Source organism: Leuresthes tenuis, unplaced genomic scaffold (genome assembly GCF_036924035.1).
Source record: "Leuresthes tenuis unplaced genomic scaffold, fLeuTen1.0.hap1 SCAF_3, whole genome shotgun sequence".
In the NCBI taxonomy this organism is placed as follows: domain Eukaryota; kingdom Metazoa; phylum Chordata; class Actinopteri; order Atheriniformes; family Atherinopsidae; genus Leuresthes; species Leuresthes tenuis.
In genome coordinates, this window is record NW_027325357.1 from 38795904 (window position 1) to 38818278 (window position 22375).

At 40.6% G+C, this 22375-nt stretch overlaps 1 protein-coding gene across 1 annotated transcript; it reads right to left on the bottom strand.

Annotated features, from left to right (window-relative positions):
• Positions 1-7109: 7109 nt before the first annotated feature.
• znf831 (zinc finger protein 831) lies at positions 7110-19666 on the bottom strand. Its single transcript, XM_072382987.1, has 4 exons — positions 19322-19666; positions 13725-17964; positions 11942-12195; positions 7110-9832 (listed from the first exon to the last, which is right to left on the bottom strand). Exons 2-4 carry the CDS (start codon positions 17914-17916, stop codon positions 8945-8947), a joined length of 5334 nt encoding a protein of 1777 aa, XP_072239088.1. The 5' UTR covers positions 17917-17964; positions 19322-19666; the 3' UTR covers positions 7110-8944.
• Positions 19667-22375: the final 2709 nt, after the last annotated feature.

The window sequence follows — 22375 nt, forward strand, 5'->3', positions numbered from 1 at the left end:
TTGTCAGCTCCGTCTGTCAAAGGAGTTAGTTTACTTGCAAGTGTCATCATATCCATAAATGACCATGGCACATACCTGAAGTTGTTATTGGGTCCTTTGGCCAGCAGCGGGTACATTCCAGGGGAGGGTTGTCGCTGTGAGTTCTGCTGAGGTATTTGTTTGGAGCTGCGTAACTCCCTCCTCTCCCTTTTGTTTCCTGCCTCCATCAGTAAGTCAAGATCATAAGTTGTTTCTTTGGACTTAGAGCGTGGGGGTGGCGAACATTCTTTACCGCACCCTTGCTGACTTGTCAGGTTCTCACGTTCCTCTTCGTATTCCCCGTCTTCACCTTCTTCGTCTCCTGATATGCCTAACTCTTCATCTTCATCCTGTGAGTCCCCGGCCTCACCTTTGCCAATCGAATGCTCTGATCCCTCTTCCTTTTCCTGTACTTCTGACCTTTCCAGTATTGCCCCGGTCGCACCCTGTTGACTCTCTGTTATTAGCTGTTCAACCATTGCTTGGTCTTTTTCTTCTTCCGACATTATTTTCTTTTTCCATTTGCCCCCATCCTTCCCAGATCCTGTTTTCTTAGGTTCTGCCGCTACATCTACCTCTCTCTGTGTCTTGTGTGTTGCTTTCTTATGTGTTCCCTCATCTGCATGCCGATGAGATGATGATTCACTTGCCTCCCTATGCCTGTATGGCCTATCTTCTGAATAGTGACGAGATGTTGATGAGGCACCTGCCTCCCTATGTCTGGGTGGCCTATCTTCTTCTTCTTCCTCTTCCTCGTCTACTGTAATCTTTATTGTTCCTGTAATTACTCCCCCTGCTTTGTTCTGCCCTAGCTGCACAAATTGTCCCACTCTACCAGGGTTGTAAGGTGGTGGTCTGGGGCCTGTGTTTTTATTCAACATGGGGTTTCTGCTGGCTTCTACTCTAAAATACTGTAGGATGTCTCTCTGCTCAGCATTCTTCTGTTTTTTCTTCATGTGTGTCACATCATACCTTTTGTCCTTATTTCTTAATTCTTCCTCCACCTCATCACAGCACCTTGGATTAAAACTGCCTTCTAGAGGCCATCGATTTTTACCAGATGTCATCCTGTGCCAACTTTTCATACATTTGAGAATTTTGCGTCCGTTTGTTGGATGAGTAACCATGACTAATTTTGCAGGTGTTATCTCATTTTTTTGTTTACTTTTGTTGGCTCCCATGTTTTATGGCAGTTCACAGCAGTCCTCGGGGTAGTGTGGTTACTTATTATCTTGTCTTTTATTACACCTGTTTTCTTGCCCACTGCCCCCACTCTATTCAATGCAGAGCCGATATGTGCACTTTAGTGTTTCCCAATTTTTTGTTACACTTTTTGTCACTCTACTAATAATTATTTTAACTGTTTTATGCTTAATTGGAATTTCTTTAGAGATGATATCACCTATCGTGTGTTAATCGTCACACTACAATGTTTCTAGTGATCATATCTTATTTATTTATGCTTATGCACCATGCTTACAACATAGACACCCTTTCACCTATATTATATGCCTGGTTGGCACTTTTAACAACTGTTCCAATTATACTTTTTACCTTTTGTTAATCTATTACACATTAACAATAACATAAGTACATTTTACAACACTTCTTTTGAAAAATATCAATCCTATTGTTAACTGCAAGTCTATTCCTTCAACAGTTACTTTTTTGTACTCGCTGTACTTTACTGTTTTCTACAGTTTTTCCCTGCCTTGGACCACCCCTCGAGAAGGCACGGTGGTTGACGTCTCCACAGGCGGTACTTTATCCTTATGCTTTACCTTAGCATTTTAGTCACCAATACAATTATTTAATCAACAACATAGACAAAAAACACGATTGTCCTTCAAAGTTTCAACTCAGTTTCTTGTTGCTTTCTTTACTGACTTACTGCGACCTTCTTGATCAGACAGTCAATGGGGCTGTCTGATTAAACCTTCCTTCTTCACCCTTCATATACCTTACCAGCACATAACTTACAACTCCAAGACCTGTAAGTGACATAACAGCCCACAAACAAATCAATAGGTTAAATATGCATTGTTGGAGCTTATCCATTCCACACTTGTCGTATTTTCACACAATCATTCACACGTGGACCGATCACCAGCTGTTATTCTGCTCGTACTAGGTTGTTTAGGATAGTGTATTAGTACCTTCTGACCACTGGAGCTTAGGTGGAGGCTGGATCCCCATGAATTTGGAAAAATAAAAGAATTGGTATCTCACCTGTTCTTGGTGGATATGTGGGCCCTTTGGGGTTCCTGGCCTCCAACCAGCGCCCGTGGCCTTCCGGTGTCGTCACTTCCTCCTGGAAAGCTGGCTCGCCAATTGTTGTGACTTTATGGAGTTCAATTTACCTACTATGCTATACTCAGTAGTTAAAGATGAGAAGTCACGAAGTATCAAAGATGAGACAGGTTCAGCTGGTTTGCGGTCCAATGATGGTTTATTGCAGAGTTACAATTCAACCATACATGAGAAGTAGCCCAGGCTAAGTCTGAAATCTCTTCTGAAGGTTCCCCTCTTTTATACAAGTTGGGCCTGCGGATGCTCCTCCCCGGGCCCCTCCTTTCGTATGGCGTGTTTTCCCTAATCTTCCACCGTTATGTCTTAATTACTTAGTTTACCTGTGGCAGGGCCCTTTGTCCTGTCTTTTTTAAAACCTTTATTCATGTAATAGTCCTTCCCACTACTCCTGACCTCCCCTCTACATCCATATCTCCTGTTTACTATCTTGATAACATATACATTTTATTACTGCTTGACGTGGCCATACCTTGGTACCTTTCATGGCATTAATGCATGATTCGACACTACACAGTGTGAACCTTTGGTACTTTCCATGACGTTAATGCCTGACTCGACATTACACAGAGCTAAACTTTGGTACTTTCCATGGCCTCATTATGTGTTCTTTCCAGCTTTAATTTGCGTAAGCATTTTCTTCATATTTTATTACTTTAAGGGCCCGGTGAACTTACACCACAGTATCACTTTAGTTTTTACAACTTTGATAAAACCTGAGGGGACCCATCCATCAAATTCGTCCTCGCCTTCTCCTCTGGCATCCTCGTCCTCCTCTCCTCCATCATCCTGAGTGTCTGCAGGGGGCCCCTGGCCTGGTGGAAGCTCGGAGTCCTCCAGCTCGTTAGACTCAGCTTCCTCCGCTGTTACGGCCACGGTGGATCCTACCCGGTAGAGCGTTAAGAAGCACTCATCAGGCGCCGAACGTGAGAACTCGATCTCGAGAGAAGAGGAGGAGGAGGTGGAGAAGAAACACTCAGGCGAGGTTGCTGGTGAAGGAGGGTGATATGGCTCCTGGTAGTATCTGTGCTGTCTGGTGATCCAAACTGCGGTGATGTGGATGACGCAGAAGGGCTCTGTGTATGCATCAAGAGCGATGGAGAAGCATTCTCCAGATCGCTGTCAGTGATCTCCTCACACGACGTCTTCTGGACGCTAGTTCCCATCCTGTTCCTCGTGTTGATCGGTGTATGACCTGTGCTGGAGTGTGTTCTTATAAACCTGAAGGGGGTGTGGTTAATGCCTGGGGGGTGGAGGTTGAGGAGGAGGGAGCTCAGTGGAGGCAGGTCTACAGAGTCAGGGTTTTCTTGACTGCTAGAATCTCACCCCCAGTTCTGGCAGCTGCAGAAAAGCATGGAAACCCGATCTGCTATTTCATTCATCTTCTCCACCCAGGCTGCATGAGGTATTGCTAACAGTGTCCTAAACACACCACAGTCAGAGTTAAAACACTCAAGAACAAAAAGATCCCTGTCTTCATTCTCATTAGATTTCCCGTGGCTTGCACGGAAGAACCAACGGCCTGTAACGCCTGTTTTCGATTGCCACACAGCAGTAAAAACCATCCTTGTTTTGGCTAGCTCAACATCATCCAGAGGACTCTCCAGTCTCGGACTCTTCAGTCTCGGACGTTTGGCTGCAGACAATGCCGGGATATCTTCGGGTTCTTCTTTCACTGTTAACACCTCCTTAGCCGTGCCCTTACCTCCTCCTATATGACGCGGCATCGCTAGTTTCAACACTCCCCAGTCGTTGGAAGTTAGCATGCCCACAGGGGTCAGAGGTCCCAGCTTCTCACCTTCCTTGTCGAACTGATACAGACAGAGGTCACCTGTTTCATACTTGAACACATAGCCCCATCTTCCCCGCAGTCCATAAGGCTCCAATGACCATTCTTCCTGTAGAGACTCGGGCGGCGGTTTCTGTGTTCTGCACAGAAACACCATACTTTTCTTGGGAGCATTTGGTATCAAGGGCTGATCTCGATAAATCGATACTGGAGTCTCACAAATGAGAGACTACTGAGTACATATCCTCAGCCTGTGTAGATTTCTCCTCTACTCTCACTCTGCTTCTTGTCCTGGCCATCTTGAATCAGCTATCTTTCATGCCAAAGTCGTTCTCTACACACGGACTGTCTCAGGGTTTTATCCTTTACTCGAAACCCCTCCCCTGTCCACTCATTCGCCCTCAAACCCACAAATCAAACAATACCTCCCACATCTAATTATTTTCTCATCTTTACCTTACAGGGACCGGTCTTTTAAGCTGTCAAAAAAGGAGGACTTTCCGGCACCCTGAGCCGTACTCATACAAGACTTAAAATGTTGACAGCTTCTACAACTTAACCTTTCCTATTAACCCGTAACCCTTTCTCTTATTTAAACATTCAACAATTATATTTCTCACAACCTCCTGACCTTAGCTGTAATCAATCTTAACCCTACCCATAAACTCCCCCTTCCTTAGATGTCAAAGGCCGCCTGACCAGAGGTGAGCAACCAGATCAATGTCAAATTAGTTTGATTGATCGATAAGAGGTCAATGGTCACATGACCAGATGTCAGCAACCGGATGTAGGTCAAAGGTAACCTGTCAAAATAGTTTGATCGAAGGATGTCTTTATATTTTCTTCTATGACGTCGACCCACCCTTTGCAGCTATAACAGCTTCAACTCTTCTGGGCAAGCGTTCCACAAGGTTTAGGAGTGTTTATGGGAATTTTTGACCATTCCTCCAGAAGCGCATTTGTGAGGTCAGACACCGATGTTGGGTGAGAAGGCCTGGCACGCAGTATCTGCTCTAATTCATCCCAAAGGTGTTCCATTGGGCCGAGGTCAGGACTCTGTGCAGGCCTGTCAAGTTCTTCCACACCAAACTCGCTCATCCATGTTTTTATGGACCTTGCTTTTTGCACTGGTGCGCAGTCATGTTGGAACAGGAAGGGGCCATCCCCAAACTGTTTCCACTAAGTTGGGAGCATGAAATTGTCCAAAGTCTCTTGGTATGCTGAAGCATTCACAGTTACTTTCACTGGAACTAAAGGGCTAAGCCCAGCTACTGAAAAACAACTCCACAATATAATCCCTCCTCCACCGAACTTTACACTTGACACAATGCGGTTAAACAAGTACCGTTCTCTTGGAAACTGCCAAACCCAGACTCTTCCATCAAATTGCCAGATGGAGAAGCGAGTTTCGTCACTTCAGAGAATGTGTCTCCACTGCTCTAGAGTTTAGAGTTACACCACTGCATCCGACTCTTTGCATTGCACTTGATGATGTATGGCTTGGATGTAGTTGCTTGGACATGGAAACCCATTCCATGTAGCTCTCTGCGCACTGTTCTTGAGCTGATCTGAAGGCCACATGAAGTTTGGAGGTCTGTAGCGATTGACTCTGTAGAAAATTGGCGACCTCTGCGCACTATATGCTTCAGCATCCTCTGACCCTGCTCTATCATTTTACGTGGCCTACCACTTCGTGGCTGAGTTACTGTCGTTCCCATTTGCTTCCACTTTGATATCATACCACTGACAGTTGACTGTGGAATATTTAACAGCAAGGAAATTTCACGACTGGACTTGTTGCACGGGTGGCATCCTATCATGGTCCCACGCTGGAATTCACTGAGCTCTTGAGAGCAACCCATTCTTTCACAAATACTTGTAGAAGCAGTCTGCATGCCTCTGTGCTTGAATTTATACACCTTTGGCCATGGAAGTGATTGGAAGATCTGAATTTAATTATTTGAATGGATGAGTGAACCTTGACTGAGAAATGTCAATTGTAGCTCAGTATAACTTCAGATCTGTGCTGTGTAAGAGGATACTGTTAACCTGTAATCTGTAGTTGCTCTACTCTGCTGAAAAAAACCCAATGATGGAGTTTGTCAATGGTGAAAGGGGCACAAATTGAGAATACAAATGACAGAAGTTCATCAACCCCCAAGATGTGCCTCAGACACCCTTTTGAGGAAGTTCATTTCACTTGTATTCTCTATTTTGCTTTCTCATATAAAAACACAATGTTTATGATTTTTATGAGGGCATCACTCTTTCTTCTCCACATTTAATTTTTCTTTTCTATTCTATCTTTTCTCAGGGTTGTATGTTTGCACTATGTAATAGGTATGTTTGTTATTTGGTTTTACATTTCTATTTGTAACTACGCAGTATACAATGATATTTTCTATTGTCCTGATTTTAAAAATTGTTCTTTCACTGCCCGCTTGGACCCCCAGAATACCAGATGATACATCTCAAATGGTTTGTCTATATCGAAATGTATAATGATAAATTTCACATCAACAACAACTTCTCTTTGCAAGGTTAGATTGGCCAATATGTCTAATCTGACTATAATTAGCAGTCGGATTTAACATTTAGAATATTTTTGCTTTCAGCTCAGGATCACTATATTATAAGCATCCATACTTTGAATATAAATAAATGTGCACTGGGCTTATACAGGCAAATAAAGCTAAATAATATAGATTAGATTATAGCTTTTTAAAATAAAGAACCACAACACAATGGGCATATAATAGGATATTGCAGGTAACAACTAAATTTAAATGTTTTTACAATATGAGGTTTTTTTCATAAATTGTACAAATATTGTACAAATTTTAGCAATCAAACTGAAAAGAAATAGAATATTTTTAGACAATATGAAAAATCAGACAGAAAAATTGGTTAGGATGAAATTTACTGTCCTACTTTTAATGTCCCACTGTTAGAATGATTGAAAACAGAAAATAGTGTGCATTTAGTTTGACGTGAATTTATTGGTTGTCCATTATGCTTACTTGCAATCTGTAACAAGGAGCTATATATGAGGGGAAAAAAAGCAAAAAACAATTTGTAACAATAATAAATCAGCTTTGAATTTGACCAAGCAAATTACGATTAACTTTCTCATGTGTCAAACAGCAAAATCAACTCATTTGTCATGTCAAAACATTTCATGTCTAAATAGGCCTGTACAGACATGCTGAAGATGAAGCAGATTCAACACTAAATTCACCTATCAGGAATAGGTGAATGCAAAAGGTTTTATTACCATCAGTGGCAAGAGGAGTGACTAGCAAGTCAGCTTTATCTACAGAAATGTTGCACATAACCACATTTCCTGTTCTTGTGCCTTTTTATAGCTGCAAATTTTATAGCTGAGTCATTACAAAGCTGAGACTTGTTAGGAGGTTGTGGCCCTCCAGCCAGCGCCTGACTCACTGATTGGCAGCATAGATGTATACATGATTCACATAAACAGGTGTTGTCTGGAAAGATTCGAGTGCAATTTATAAGTGGGTGTCAGCGCGGAAAGGTAGACACATATTATGGCAAATTATATCTGTGTGTGCACATTTGTGTGTTGTTTGTGTGCATGTTTGAATAGGTTAGAAGTCACATAACATTTCTTCAAGGCAGAATTAATCTCGCTGGTTGAGTTAAACCACAGAAGAGAGCTGTTTTTCCTGTTTACAGCCTCAAAGCTAAGCAAAAACATACAGGATAAAATACAAGAGAGTTGATGAAGTAAAGCTTGCACACTTCCTGTGAACAGTCACACAAAAAGAAAACCCTGCTGTTTTCCAGCCACTGCAAATTATTCCAAATTAAAGGGGGATTTAAAATTGTGATGATTGTAAGATAACAAAGAAAACTAAATGAGTCATATACGAATTGGGAACCTTCATTCTGTTACAGCATATACTTGTTTCTGTAGCTTTAGTTAAAATAGATTATCTAGATTTGCTAAAACAAACAACTCATAAAATGTTAGCTTATAGCTTGATAAGCCAACTTGCTAACATACCAGCTAGCCTTCCATTTAAAAACTAACATGATAATAAAAGAAAATAGCATATCATTGATATTCTTCATGCAGTTTATATTTTCAAATTTACTTTCAGAGTGATTTGCTAGCCCGGTTGCTGGCTTGTTGTGGGTTTCTGGGTTTGTGACCGTGTTCCTACATATGTCCTGCTGTCAGTGAGAATGTCTCTTGTTATTCAGACTTTTGGGTGTTACACATTAACCCCAGATGACTAACTCCATAGCTACTATCATACTCACACCAGGTAAATGGAAATTAAATCTACATTTTTTAATCTACATTAGTAGCTGTTAGTTAACGACACAGTGACACATGTGCCAGTGATTGTGGTTTTGTAAGTGGTTTGTCAGGTGAAAATAATCATATTTAGAATTACAGCAAATAGATAAAAGGTTATCTTGTTTTATTTTTATTATGTACAATATAACACAAACTTACCTTATAACTTCATCATATTATACTATTGTATAGTCTTTATACAATCCCCATGATAGTATACTCAAAATATTGAAATCACTTTTGATTATTTTGCCAATCACATTTAAGGATCTTTTGACTTATCTTGTGGGGTTCTGTGGCTCTGTCTGCTGAATTAACTCAACCATTGCAATGATTTATTCCTCCTTAGCAAATTGCATCTGTAAGATATGTACAACAAGGAAAATTTCAAACAGCAGATGTAAAGTAAAAGTCTAGAGCCACTCCTCTTCACTGTAACTGAAAGTAATCTGAGGGGTGGCTCAAAACTTTCGCACCTTACTGTATGTGATATGAATTCCTTAAAGCTCGATGATAAGCTTTCCCTCATCATCACTGCTGCTGGTGTCTTCTGTGTAACAGCTCTGCACAGGCCTCACTCCACTGATCAGACACTCAGTGGGTTGGTGGCCAGAAAGCAACCCATCCATAAAAAGTGACTGGCATTTGCTGGTAATGTCAGGTCTCCCAGAATTACTGCTCTGACAGGTGTAGTCATTTGGTGCCATATCTATAGAGTCTTGCTTCTCCTCAGTTTTCATATATGTAAACGGCTTTGATGGAGACCCAGTGTTCTGGTAGTTCTTTGACAATTGGATGTCTCCTGTCAATCCAGCAGTAGTTCTGCAGAACTGAGAAACTCTTCTGGGGTGTGTGGATGATAATATTATAAAATCAGGTGAGAGACTTAGGTTTTTGTGACTTCCTGAAGTTAAAATGTCACTAGAGCTCAGAGCTGTGTTGTTACCTGCCGTGGTATTTTCTTGCTGAGCTGAAAGACTGATGCTGGTTTGGTTTTGGTGTTCATATGTGAATGAATGAGTTTGTTGAAGACACAACTCAGTTCTTGAGAAAATATTTTCGGTTTCTGATAAATGCGCCTGTGCTATTATGCGTTGACTTGTATTGGATTCATGTAAGACCCGTGTTTGTTGGTTATAGATGGTGCTGCTCCCCCAGTTCTCCTGTGAGGGATAGAACTGGTTCATTTCTACAGGTGGTGAATTGAATAGGCTGGTATGAATGCTGCTGGGCGGCATATCAAGGATATTTGATGTGTTTGGAGCTTGCTTGGAAGTTGGCGGAGGACACTCAGACATTCCTGAGTGGGTCTGGGAAAAACACTGGAAATGCTGTTCAGACAGACAGGAGTTTTTAAAGGAATCCACCTGGACCTTACTGTCATCTCCCTGTTAATAAAAGAAGAATATGTGGAGAAATATTAGCACCATAACACCATGATATTACAATTACTGTCCTCCCTCAATTTAACTTTCACATTAGTTTTCTGCACTGCTCAAATACCACAGAACTTAACACTTAGAGCACTAAAAGTATTTTCTCCATTCTCATAGAAAAGAGTTAAGGAAAAAGTAGGGGACACATCTCACATACATTTTCAGCCCAGCCCAGCTAGTGTGACGAATGTAATTTTGACCAAGTATAGTATATTGACTCAACTGATCCAAAAGTAAACACTGACATGCACAAATTAAAAGATTAAAACAAACAAATTAAATTCATAATAATACTCGTTCATATACAATTATTTGCTGTAAATACTGTCCAGGCTCTGTTAAAGAAAAAAAACATCACATTTAATTGACACAACCATGTAAAGTGAAACTGATTAACATGACAGACAACTGTGACCCTGTTGCCCACTCAAAGATGTCTCAAGACACAATTCTTAAGATCTCAAAATGATTAAATGAACGTGTTTTTAAATAAATCTCCAGAACGTTTTATTGTTTTGTATTCAAAGTTCAAGGAAAGCTTGATTATGAAAGGCTAACTTTACCATGCAGAGGCAGAATGCCATATAAGTCAATTTTGTTCCTATGTCAGTGTTTTCTTAAATTTAGGAGAAATCTGTGCTGGTTCTACACACGCTTATAGTTAGATTTACTTTGACGTTGTCTTTTTTGTAAACATTTAATGTCAACAGGTGATTGTTATCATGGTTTTGTATAAAAGCAGCATCGATTCAGGAACAAAGATGGGCAGAGAATCTCCCATTTGTTGTCAAATGTGTGATAAAAATCATGAAAACATTTTAAAAAGCATGTTCTTCAAATTCCACAGACAATCCTGAATCAAGAACCGTCATTCATCAATAGCTGATATAACCACAGGTGCAAACCTGTGCTGTTCCACACACATTTGCCGGAAGAATGGTACAAAATGACAACTGCTTTATCAATTTTGTATTCTAACTATCACAACTTATTTTACATGTTGTAAGAAGGAATGACAGCATTATAAATAAATAGAAGATTTACTGTCTCAACTTCTTACAGTCCTTTAAATTAATTTCTACAAGTGTATATATGTATATTAAGAAAAATGCAGTGTGTTTAGCTAATACTGTCTTTGTTTATTTATTTTTCAATTTGGAGTTTTCATACCATCCCAACCTCTGATTTTGGGTTGCACATCATGAAGTTTTGGAATGGAAGAAATTCTGACATAACAACAGGCATCTTGTTGTGCTGACTTGAAGTCAGCTGACTTGTTCTGGCATTGCTATAACAGATTTTTGATGTTTTTAATTTGGTAAGAGGGTGATAAATAATATATCGATTATAATTGACAGCAATATACCTTTTTGTTTACTATATTTGCCATGTTGTGTACATCTTTTTTTCTTTTCCCTTACACTGCTGTCTGCTTAGAAGCCACCATTAACGTTACATCTTAAAATCTAAGATTACATCTAGAAATACATTTTGAATTGTCAGAATTACAAAGTGACTGAAATAAGATATTGCTAAATGAATTTTTTGGTATCAAAAGTGCAATTATGACAGTTCAGAACAATAACTTCCGACTTCCACCGTCAACTTCTGCAAAGAGAAGTTTGGATGCAGTCCGTTGCCTTCCTTAGCTACGCAACTTTTGGACTAATTTGGATTTGAATTACTTTTACTTTTTTGGAATGTGATTCTATCAGAATCAGAAAAAGCAATTAGGAGGGCAAAGAGCGACGCATTGTATTAAAATTAATTGTCTTGAATTTGACCAGATATTTGAAGTGCCTTGAGATTGTTGAATTGTTGTGATGTGGCACTCTGTAAATAGACTGAATTGGATTGAATAGATATACTGAATTTGAGTTTTGACAGCTCGTTTTTTTTTCTTTTTAAATGCATTTTTATAAATATCATATGTATACTGTGTACAAGTATACTGTAGTTGGGCAGTCATTTGTCTTTGAAGTAAATCAGTAAGCATTTTGTAAACACTGGGAAAAATCTTTGTATAACAAACATTCAGTGTGCAGAGATTTTATATCTCACCTTTGACTTGGTCACAATGTATCTGTAGTGAGACTCTGTTACTTTGTCTGATTTGATTGTTCTGTTCTTGTCCTCTTCAGTCACCCCCCCACCTCTCTGTTCATCCAAGCTCTGGTTGTGTGTCTCTGCCTCCCCTTGGCTCTCTTTTGATCTCCAATCTGTGCTCTCTGGCTGCACAGGAGTCCTTGCATGTTCCAGTGTCTGCAGATCTTTCTGGGCTCCACATTCCTCCAGGCAGGCTCCCTCCAGAAGCCCTCAGGGAACAAAAACAAATGAAAAGCAGTTGCTTTCTTTAAACTTCTGGTTTTCAGGCCTTTCTGTAAACAATAGACACATTTGAAAGCAACAGGAAATTTGGAGCAAATATTGTTCAGTGTTCAAAATACTTATGTTGATATTGACCATTAAAGGACTTTTCCTCTGTGGAGAATCATATCTGTAGGCTCGTTTAGACAATGTATATATCTTCCGCAGTCACTTAAGTCCTTCTCTGTGTTTCTGACAGTGTCTCATTGCTGTGTCTAAGCATTTTGGACCTTTGGAGGATCCACTTTGTCAACTCAGACTCCTGAAAGCTTGTGTTAATTCAAATAAACTGAATACATTTTTGTAGGAACAATAGCAATGGATTTTATACCCTATCACTTCCAATTTAATCATTTTTGACAAAGATTGAGAAGATACCAGGGTTTTATATGGGTTTTTGGGATTCTGCAGGATGATAAAACACTTTCAAATAGGCCTCCTTTTTTACAAACTTACAATCATTTCATGCCATCTTGTGTTCAAAAGGGAGTCTTTCTTCACATTTGATGAGTCTTAAATATGTCAGCTGATACAAACACAGAGAGTATATAAGTGTCTCATCCCTTTTTTTGCCATAGTAAAGTGAGTAAAATGTTAACGTGATAGTTTTTAAACTAGTTACACAAGATGAACTAAAAACCCTGTCCCTCTTGAAGTCCCTCATTTGATATTGGAGATTAAGTTTCTTGTGGACTCTCTCATCTTACTTAAAGACTCATATTCCTCGGATAAATGCAGAAGGTTTCTGTTAATTCAGCCAAATTCAGATTGGAATTTGAGAAAAACACGTGTAGCTGTGAATGTTATTGTCGATCAAAGCTAAATTTGTGATGAATGTGATGATAAAAGGATGTAATGTTTCATGTTTGTTTAGTTTTGACCCTTTCATTTCAATTATTTATATACCACCAATTTGAGATCAGATTATTCTAAATATGCTATAAAGAGAAAGTCAACAAGTTCAACACAGTCCAGTTAACTTTTTATTGTTGTCATTTATACACTTTGCTATAAGCAAATTGCGTATATTGTTATGGCTACAGGTGATTTGAGCTGCTGTCCGCTCCTGTCTTTACCAGGAATTTAAATCCCAAATCTTTTTTTTTTTAATAAAGGTTGAATATATTAATCAACTGTGGGTACTGGGGGTCACAACATCCTTATTTAGTATTTGGTGATTTAGCACTGATAACATAATGTATATAATGAGCTACAATGAAGTCATATGGCTGACTTGTTTAGTATCATTGCTACATTGTCCTGAAATTAGCCTTGGGCTCTGTACTGTACATAAAGAAGATGCAAACATTTCACCCAATGTAATGTGTGTATGTAAACATTCTAAAAGTAAGTTATTTTTCCCAAGCATCAGTGCACAGTAATCCACACTGATGAGGCATTTTTGCACTTTATGTCCTTAACAGTCCATACATTAATATACAGATACCCAACATGATAAAAATAGAATCATATATACCTGTAGTCGGGCCCTGAATGGTTGTGCACACAGCTGGACTGTCTTTGGGTCTTTCCAAACGGATGTCAGAAAACAGAGAGGTAGACTGACTAGCGTGTTTTTCTGGATGCTCTGAGCTGGTTACATCCTGTGATTCACTTGAAGTAATTTCCAAAGAAGGGGAGAATTTGTCTGAAGGTCCCACTTTGTTAAATTGCATCTTTGTATGTTTGCCAGTAGGTTCCTCTTGATGACCACAGTAGATAGAGCGGTGTGGATTCAGTTGTCTTGGAGCTTTGCATTTATTAATAGAAAATGAAGAGACTGACCCATCAACGCATGCAGCAATGCTGGCCTGGCAAAGGTATTCGACACTTGGTGACCTACTGCTTTTCAGTGTGCTTGCATTACATGAGGCTCTTTGATTTCGCGTTTGAAGTTTATGTTGGCTTTCTTTACCCAGTTGTTCACTTTTCATGTCGTTCTGATTTACTGTTCTGGTAGAAAGAGAGCTCACACTGAGCTTGTGTTGGCCAGAAAGTGTTTGTGAGACCACTCCATCTTGACTGACCTCCCTTGCTGGAAAAAACTGCTCCTCAGCACAGCGGCTCCTAGAGAGAGCTGGTTCAACCTCTGCAGTTTGGCTCTCTCCTGAGTTTAGAATTCTAAGTGAAGCAGCAGTTGACATGACATTGCCTGCAGAGCTCTGGGGTTGTGTGACCCTGTTTATATGATCACATTTGTGTGGGTGTAGAGATGGGCCTGGAAGAGAGTTAGATCCAGCTGATAATGCAGCCTGAGTGGTATTGCTGTGTTCAGCCAGGTGGGGAGCTGGTTCTCCTTTCACAAACTGTACAGAGAGTGGATGTGTATTTCTCTCTGTGTTGAGCATGGGCAAAGACTTTCTCTCATCAGTGTTCCTTTGATTTCCTGGCTGTTCATTCCATCCTTCACTGCTATTTCCCACTGTGACAACGCTTTGAGCTTTTTTCTGGGCAACTTCGGGGGATATTCCTTCAATTTCACATTTTTGAGAGAGGCCAGTGCTTGATGGACGCTCAATTTGAGGTGCAAGAAGGGCCAGCTGCTCATCAGATATGATCTGGAGGCAGATCTGGAGGTCTGCTGTGTGCACATGAAATACCTTCTTCGCTGGCTGGTCAAATGGTATAATCGGACAAGGCATAATCGGGGTGTTTGAGCCAACATGTGCTCCGTTTCCGGGGTTTGTCAAGCCTGAGACTGTTGAGAGTTGTATGTGAGACAGTGGAGGGTTAGGGCTGACGTAAGATTGAGATTGTGTGAGAGCTATAGTAACAGATGTCTGATTGCTCACTGTGGTTAAAAATCCGTTCGCAGCTGCAGGTGCAAGAGATCTGGGTAACTGTAAAGGCATTGAGTTTGCAGCAGATTTTAAAGGATGCATCAAAGTGCTGCATAATCCGGTCTGATAATCTTGAAGGCAGCTTGTGGTTTTTGTGGGTGCTGCAAATTGCCTGTGTACTACAGGTAGACTAGATGCTAAATTTTGACTAAGTTTTGATGTTCCACTCTGACAAAGAGTTGTGACTGCACAAGGCAAGACAAGCTGGTCTTGTGTGTAGGTGAAAACATTTATCCTGGCACAAGTTTCCATCAAGGATGAAGTGTTGGCATTTCTAAAATTCTTTGCGAGTAAAGTTTGGTTAGTGGGAATAGATAAGAGAGCAGTAGTGGGAGGACAGTTATCACTTGCTTTTGGTTGATCCACAAATTGCTGTGAATCTTTGGAATCAGATTCAGGAGCATTAGGTAACTTGAGCTGGTATTTGGGCAGGAAACTGTTCTTGGCAGCAGAGGAGCTGGAAGTGGTCGGTGAGCTGCTAACCAACGGTACATTTGCAGTGAGTTTGCTTGTCAAAAAGAGAGCTCCTATGAGCTCAGTATGTTTAGGATTGTTTTGAGGGCTGACAAACATGATATTTGCATCCTGTGGAGGTAAAGTACCAGTCACAGAGGGAGGGGGATGAGTCAGTGTGTTTGGGTCAATTAACATCCCCAGGGGGGGGATTATTTTGTCATCAGTTCTTTGTTTTTTCCTGTCAGAGGGAATATCGGCTTCACAGAGTTGCGATGTGGAGTCAGTATGTTTTTCAAAATGAATCAGTCTCCCAGCCTCTGTTCTGCTAACACACTCTGTTTTGTAGCTAACCAGTGATCCATTAGTAGGAAATGGCAATACAGATAGTGATACATTTTTCCTAGCTGGAGCTTTGACAGAGCTGTTAAGATGACTGTTTTGAAGATTCAAATCCTTTCGACTGTCAGAATGATGGCCCACCACCACACAGCTGTTTGTGAAGTTTATCGTTGAGCCTGTTGTTGTCTCCTTATGAACCACTGACACTGTTTTTTGTAGACTCTTAGCTTCCTCTGGGCATGTTGACCATTTCCTGCCTTTAAAAGTGTTGCTGTCACCAATTTTTTCATTGTAGAACCTTTTAAATGTTCCTCCCCTGTACATGTACCACTTGTAAGAAAGCTTTTGTGGTTTCTTCCTCCGGAACTTTCTGGTGTTTGGCTCTTCACAAATGTCACCTCCATCTCCGTTGACGCTGGGACTGCTGGTGCACGCCTCTTCCACAGATGAATTTATGAAAAGACCGTCTGTTGCGTGGTTGCAGTCTACAGCAGTCTGCCGGACAAGTGGGCGGTGGGTAGATGAGTGCTGGCTAACAGGCCTCACTGCAAAACCTGTTGGGTTGATCTGGCCAGAGCTTCCCCTCCGGACGAGTGTGACATAATCACGCTGATAAGACATTGGGCTGCTTTTCTCAGGCTGCAGAAGGGTAACACTGAAGGGGAGGGAATTGCTGCGGGTTAAGGGGGCATGCTCCATTGTGGAAGATTGCTGAGTAGGCACAGAATTATACAATCCTGGCTTGCTGTGTCTTTGTAAACCAATACTCTGAGTTGGATTGATCTTCATGTCAAAGTGAAAGGAGTCCTTGTAGGTGTATGGCATGGGAAGGTCAATGCTACCCTGCTTTGACAAAACTGTCTTCCGTGGCCTCACATTCTCTAGTTGTTTGTCCTCAACAACTGCTGTGTTCTCTGAAATCAGCTTTGTTATTCGCTCCTCTAGCAGCTTCTGCTCCTGCTCTCTTACTGTGTCTTTGGGCTCCTGTCCACTGTAGCATCTTTCTGAAGATGTGTGTGTTCTGGTAATTTCTTCAAGATACTCCTTGTTAGTTTCAGTTAGGGAATCCATACTATGTTCAGGTAAAACACTGCTGGGACTTGGATAGTGATCACTACTCTCACTAAAGCCGGAGTCTGTGCTCTCATTACTCTGTGATTTCCCTCTAGACACAGAGTTCTCCCAATGCTTGGAGAACAGCATGGCTTCTTGTCTTTGAAGGGGAAGATGTCGGCTAACAGTCAAAGGTAATCTTGCAGTTTCCGCAATCTGTTTATCCCCTTCCTTTGTTACCTTTTCACTCCCATTTGTTTCTGTAATGTGAATGATAGAGCTCAGCTCTTTCTGTTCACTGAAAGAACATTGTGTCTGTACAAAATAGGTCTTTGTGGTACTGGCTGGAGTGGTGCTCTCAGTAGCGGGTAGTGTGGCTTTTTTCTCCATGCTGCCCAACTCTTCACCACGCTCATCTAGAGATAAACTGGAGGTGCAAGTGTCTCTTGAGCTGGACCTGCTGTCCAGGCTGCTGTGTTCCGACTCAGATGAGAGACGGGCATGTGCCTGTGTGCGTCTGTGTTTGTAGAGGTTGCTCTGAGTTTTAAAAGAAACTCCACAAGTGGTGCAAGGGTATGGCCGCTCCCCGGTATGGCAACGGAGATGTTTCTCGAGCACACTGGGCTTCATACAGTCCCGTCCGCAGTGAGGACACACATGCTTCCCCGCAGATTTGGGTTTGGCTGCAGGAGCAGCAGATGTCAGACTCAGTCCTGGCTGAGACTGCAGCCCACCAGCAATGTGCAGAGTCAAAATGGGAAGCGTCTCCTCAGAGTAGAGCGGCGGCATGGCCAGATGGAGCGTGGCTGGCTCCTGGGCAGTAGAAGAAGGCTGTGGGTAGGGCTGCGCTGGTAAAGCAGGCACTGTGTGGATGTAAACAGTTGTTAGGGGAGCCTGGATGTCCATTCTTTTCTCTGCCTGTGCTGCAACAGAGCTGATGTGTACTGGAACTCTTGCCAATCCCGACTTGCCAGTCTCCATGGTAACACTGCTGCTGTCGTGATGAACCAATGCCAGGTCTCTAATTACCTGTAAGATAAGAACAGTTTGTATAAGATTTTTGCCTTGCCTCAGATCAGATGGGACGTATTAGTCTGTTTGAGATGGGATGTAAAGAAAAAAAAAAGCAGTTACTTAAGACAGATATGTAGTACAATCAAGGACAGGTGGCTTGTATATACATATATATACATCTGAGTGATATCACTGAGAGTAGAGGCATCTGAATCTCTGCTGCACAATTTTAAGTGCAGGTGGGGCAGGATCTCTTCAGATATATTCTATGTGCAGGCAGTGGAAAAGATAAAAAAACATGCAGAGAAATGCAAACATGCAGCAGACAGAAGCAGGGGCTGATGTAGTTGAGTGACTCACATGAGGACAGCGATGAAGGAGTGTGAAAAACACACTTATACAGTACATCAGAAGCTTTTATCCTCCCAATTGAAATATGTCTGCTGAAATTAGCAGTTGTCTCTGTCACCAGTCTGCACCAATTATATGGCATACCCCTGATGCTCTCAGTCACATGTGGTGGCTTTGTCTACTGACAGGCTTTTATATTAGTGCTTATCAGTGCAAACTTGTCAAAGTGTAAAGCCACAGACGAGAAATGACAAATAAGTGTATACTAGAGAAAGATAATTGGATTTTCTTTCTGGTGTGATGCTTCTTCATACATTCAGTGATTTTGCCCAAAACAACAGAGGTACGGTTGGAGCACTTTCTTTGTTGGTTGTACAGCTTGAGAATACCCATGTAGGAGACTGTTTGTGTTATTGCAAACTGAGGGAAGTTTCTTTCTGATCATATTTGGGTGAGTAAACAAAGAGCACTGTGTGCAGATGCCTTACTTTTACGACAATATTCACTGTATTTAAATGCACACTCATTCTGAAATGCGCTTTCACTTCCTTGCAGCTATGTGAATATGTCATAGCTACACATGCTGAAACTCAGGGCAGAAATGTAACTGTAGAGATGTTGTTTTCTTTTAGCACTTTTAGTCATCTTAAAAATATGTGTCCTGGGTGGAATGGGTTACACTGTACTGAACAACAGCTTCTACTGCCAGTTGGAACAAACATTAACAAATATGACTAGCATTGAAATGTAAATAGGAGGAGTGGAAGACCCTTGAACTTTCTGATTTCTTGTGACTGAGAAATTAAAATGTCTTCTTCTATCTCATCTAGTCTATTAATCTTATTTCCACCTCTGACTTCATTAAAGTAGAGTTTGAAAAGGATATATCTAGGATTGTTGCCATCACATGGTGCTGGTAATAAATAAATAAATATACATGTAAAATGTACAAAAAGAAATCGGAACATACTGTGCTTAAACTCAAATGCAACAGTTCAGGAAAAAAACAGAAGTCACTTACGGTTTTTCTCCATACTCAGATCAGAGCGAATTATCCAGGATTGAAAGCCCTCTACACTGAGCAGCCCCATCCTTAGTGTATCTGTTCATTGCAAGCTGTTCTGCCATCCCCATTGTGTGTTCCTCTCCATTTTCTCTCAGGGCTCTTTGACATGAACAGTTGCTTGTCACGAGAAAGCGGAAGAAATGCAAATGAGAGAGTGAAGATGCACACTGAAACACAGGCAGAGAGGAGGAGAGTGAGGGAAAGAGAGGGGCTGGTGGGTGTGTAGCTGTCAAACAAAGACTTCCGGAGGACAAGATGAAAACATAAATTGCACAAAGAGATCAGCGGGAATGAAAGAGTGACAAGGCCCAGAGCACAGATAGAAGGACTTAAGGCTGAGATAAAGTGTTATTCAAGGAAGTGAAAGCAACTGTCAGGGGAACTGCTGTGGCAAAGCAAACTTACCCTCAATAGCTGAGTAACTGATTTGACCATCAACAGTTTGAGGTAGTACCTGCCTTTGAGGCAGTTATACTTACTCTCCCACCTACCTACTTCCTCCCACACACAATATCTCACACACCCACACATACAAGGGTGCAGCAAAGCTAATGTTGATGTGGCTGTTTGACTGCACGTGTGCTGCTCTCACCATCTCAGGCAGAGAACAAATGTATGTGTTGGACCAAATTTCCCACCTCCAGCCACAGCCCCCATAATGCTTTTACAAAAGTTCAGTAGTTCACATAGCACATGCTTATACTGTAGTGTTTTTTTTCATCAAAATCAAAATTTATGCTTAATCTTTTTTATTGCTTTGCTGTTCATTGTTGCTGTTTTTTGCGGAGCAAAACTGTAGATTGAATTTAGAGACAAAATGCTAATTGTATTGATCTCTGTCAGCCAGGGACGAGCAAGGAAACATGTCATTTTTGGCTGCAGTTTCTCTTACCCTGTAATGGTAAACAGTTACACAAAAGAAAGAGAGTTCTTCTAAAATGATCCAAAAAAAAAAAACTAAGCAAATTCACTTTTTTAGACAATCTTTTGAAAGTTACAGCTGAAATGATAAAACTCTTGTTTTATTTGAATTCTTATATGAGTTTGTTACAGCATGAAAGGACAAATACAGCTCTTGCTTTTTCACATGCAGATTCATTTTCTGTCTTTAAAGCCATCAAATGACTAACTTCAGCTACAAGTATGCATGTAGGCTGTCTTATACAGTAAAGTATGTTAAAGAAATAGATGTTGTGAACATGACTGTACCCCAAGATTGATGATGCCCTATGACTTTGCATGACTACTTTGCATTTAAACCTGTATCACATGATACTTTGCCCACTTGGGAGCAATACAACAAGTAATAGATACAATTCCCACATGCTATTATCCTACAAAAAAGAGAATCGAGGAGGATATCAATCAGTGGACTAACACCACCATCATCCCCTCCTTCTTCCTTAAAGTATTTGTGGCCAAAAAAAAGTTGAACATGTACATCAACGTGAAATGAGACGGCATATGTCAAGGTTTTCACATAGCAAAACACTGCACTTAGAAAGACATAAGCTGCATGTCTATACATAGAAAGAAATAACAAACATCCTCCAATTGGTAGGATCCTGCTGGTTATTTCTACCAACACTACATATTGCATAAGGGAAAAAATACTCATTTGAAAATTAATGTTTCAGTGTTTCCTTTAAGAAGCCACCAAATTTCCGATAAGGGGGTGGCTTGTGGGAGAAAAACCACTTTTATGAATTTCTGGATGGGTCTAGGCAACAACATTGATTAATGTTAGAAAAAGATCACAGTTAGGGAAAAACAGCTCTCTGGTTAGGTTTAAGAAGTAATTTAATTGACTGAAACAATCATGGCTAGGACTAAAATACTTGTACACCTTGAGGAGGCTGAGCAGTTGCCTACCATTTGGAAGATCAGCGGTTTGACTCCGGCTTCCCTAGGCCATGTGTCCTTGTGCAAGACATTGAACTCCGTGTTGCCTACTGATGCAGCCATCTGTGTGAGTGAATGTAGTAAAAAGCACTGTGTTGTCTGCACAAAGACTGAGTGTGTGAGTTAATGGGTCATTGTGGCATGTAGTGTTTATGCGCTTTGAGTGGTCAGCTAGACTAGAAAAGTACGATACAAGTGCAGTCCATTTACCTTCATGGAATCCATTTTACAATTCAAATGCAAAATTGATTTCAGCCTGCTTCAACAAATGATCCATTAGTACAGTCTTTTCAACTTTTACTGTAAAAGTGCAAAATTTTGCTATGTAGCCCAACATAAGTATTACATTTTCTGTTGGATCATGTTGAAAAATTGAGCTAATAAGTTGCTAAATACATTCAGTAAACACCTGGCAATATTATTATTTACTCAAAGTTTTAATAAAAAGACACCGGATAAATTCAAGATGCATTGGTTTTGATCACCAGCAACTCCAAAAAAAAATGCTTACTCTTTAGTGGCTACATGCTAACTTTTTGGTGCTGTTCAGTTTTGATTTGGATGTTAGAGAAGCTCTGTTGCACTGACAAGGTGGTAATTCATGTTGGGTTTTGTCACCACAAACAGCCTCTTTCAAATAAATAGTTTGATATTTCTAATAGTAAATATATTCACTCCAGCTGCCTTAACTTTCTCTTATTATTCTTTTTATATTTCTATAAATTAAATACCTATTTACAAATACATTTCTTTTAATAGGCTCAAAGCTGTTTTTGTGAAAAAAATTGTCATTGTGTGGGATCAACAGTACAATTATCACATGACATCTGCTGCGAAAAAATACAAATTGTTTTTGTGTTCTTTCACTGCTACAGACTTTAGTTGGTCTCCAAGGCAACTGCAGGCTGGTCCATAGAGAGTATGTTTTGTGTCGACATGGCAACAAGACCACTCCTACCAGCATGTTTTCTACTGTCTTCACACAGTTCAGCAGGATGGAAGCATGGTTTCAGGTATGTGTGCACAGTCAGATGTTTAAATCATGGTATGGGGATTGTCTTATTTGAATTTCCACAGAAGCTGACTCCAACAGAGCAAGGCTCTTGA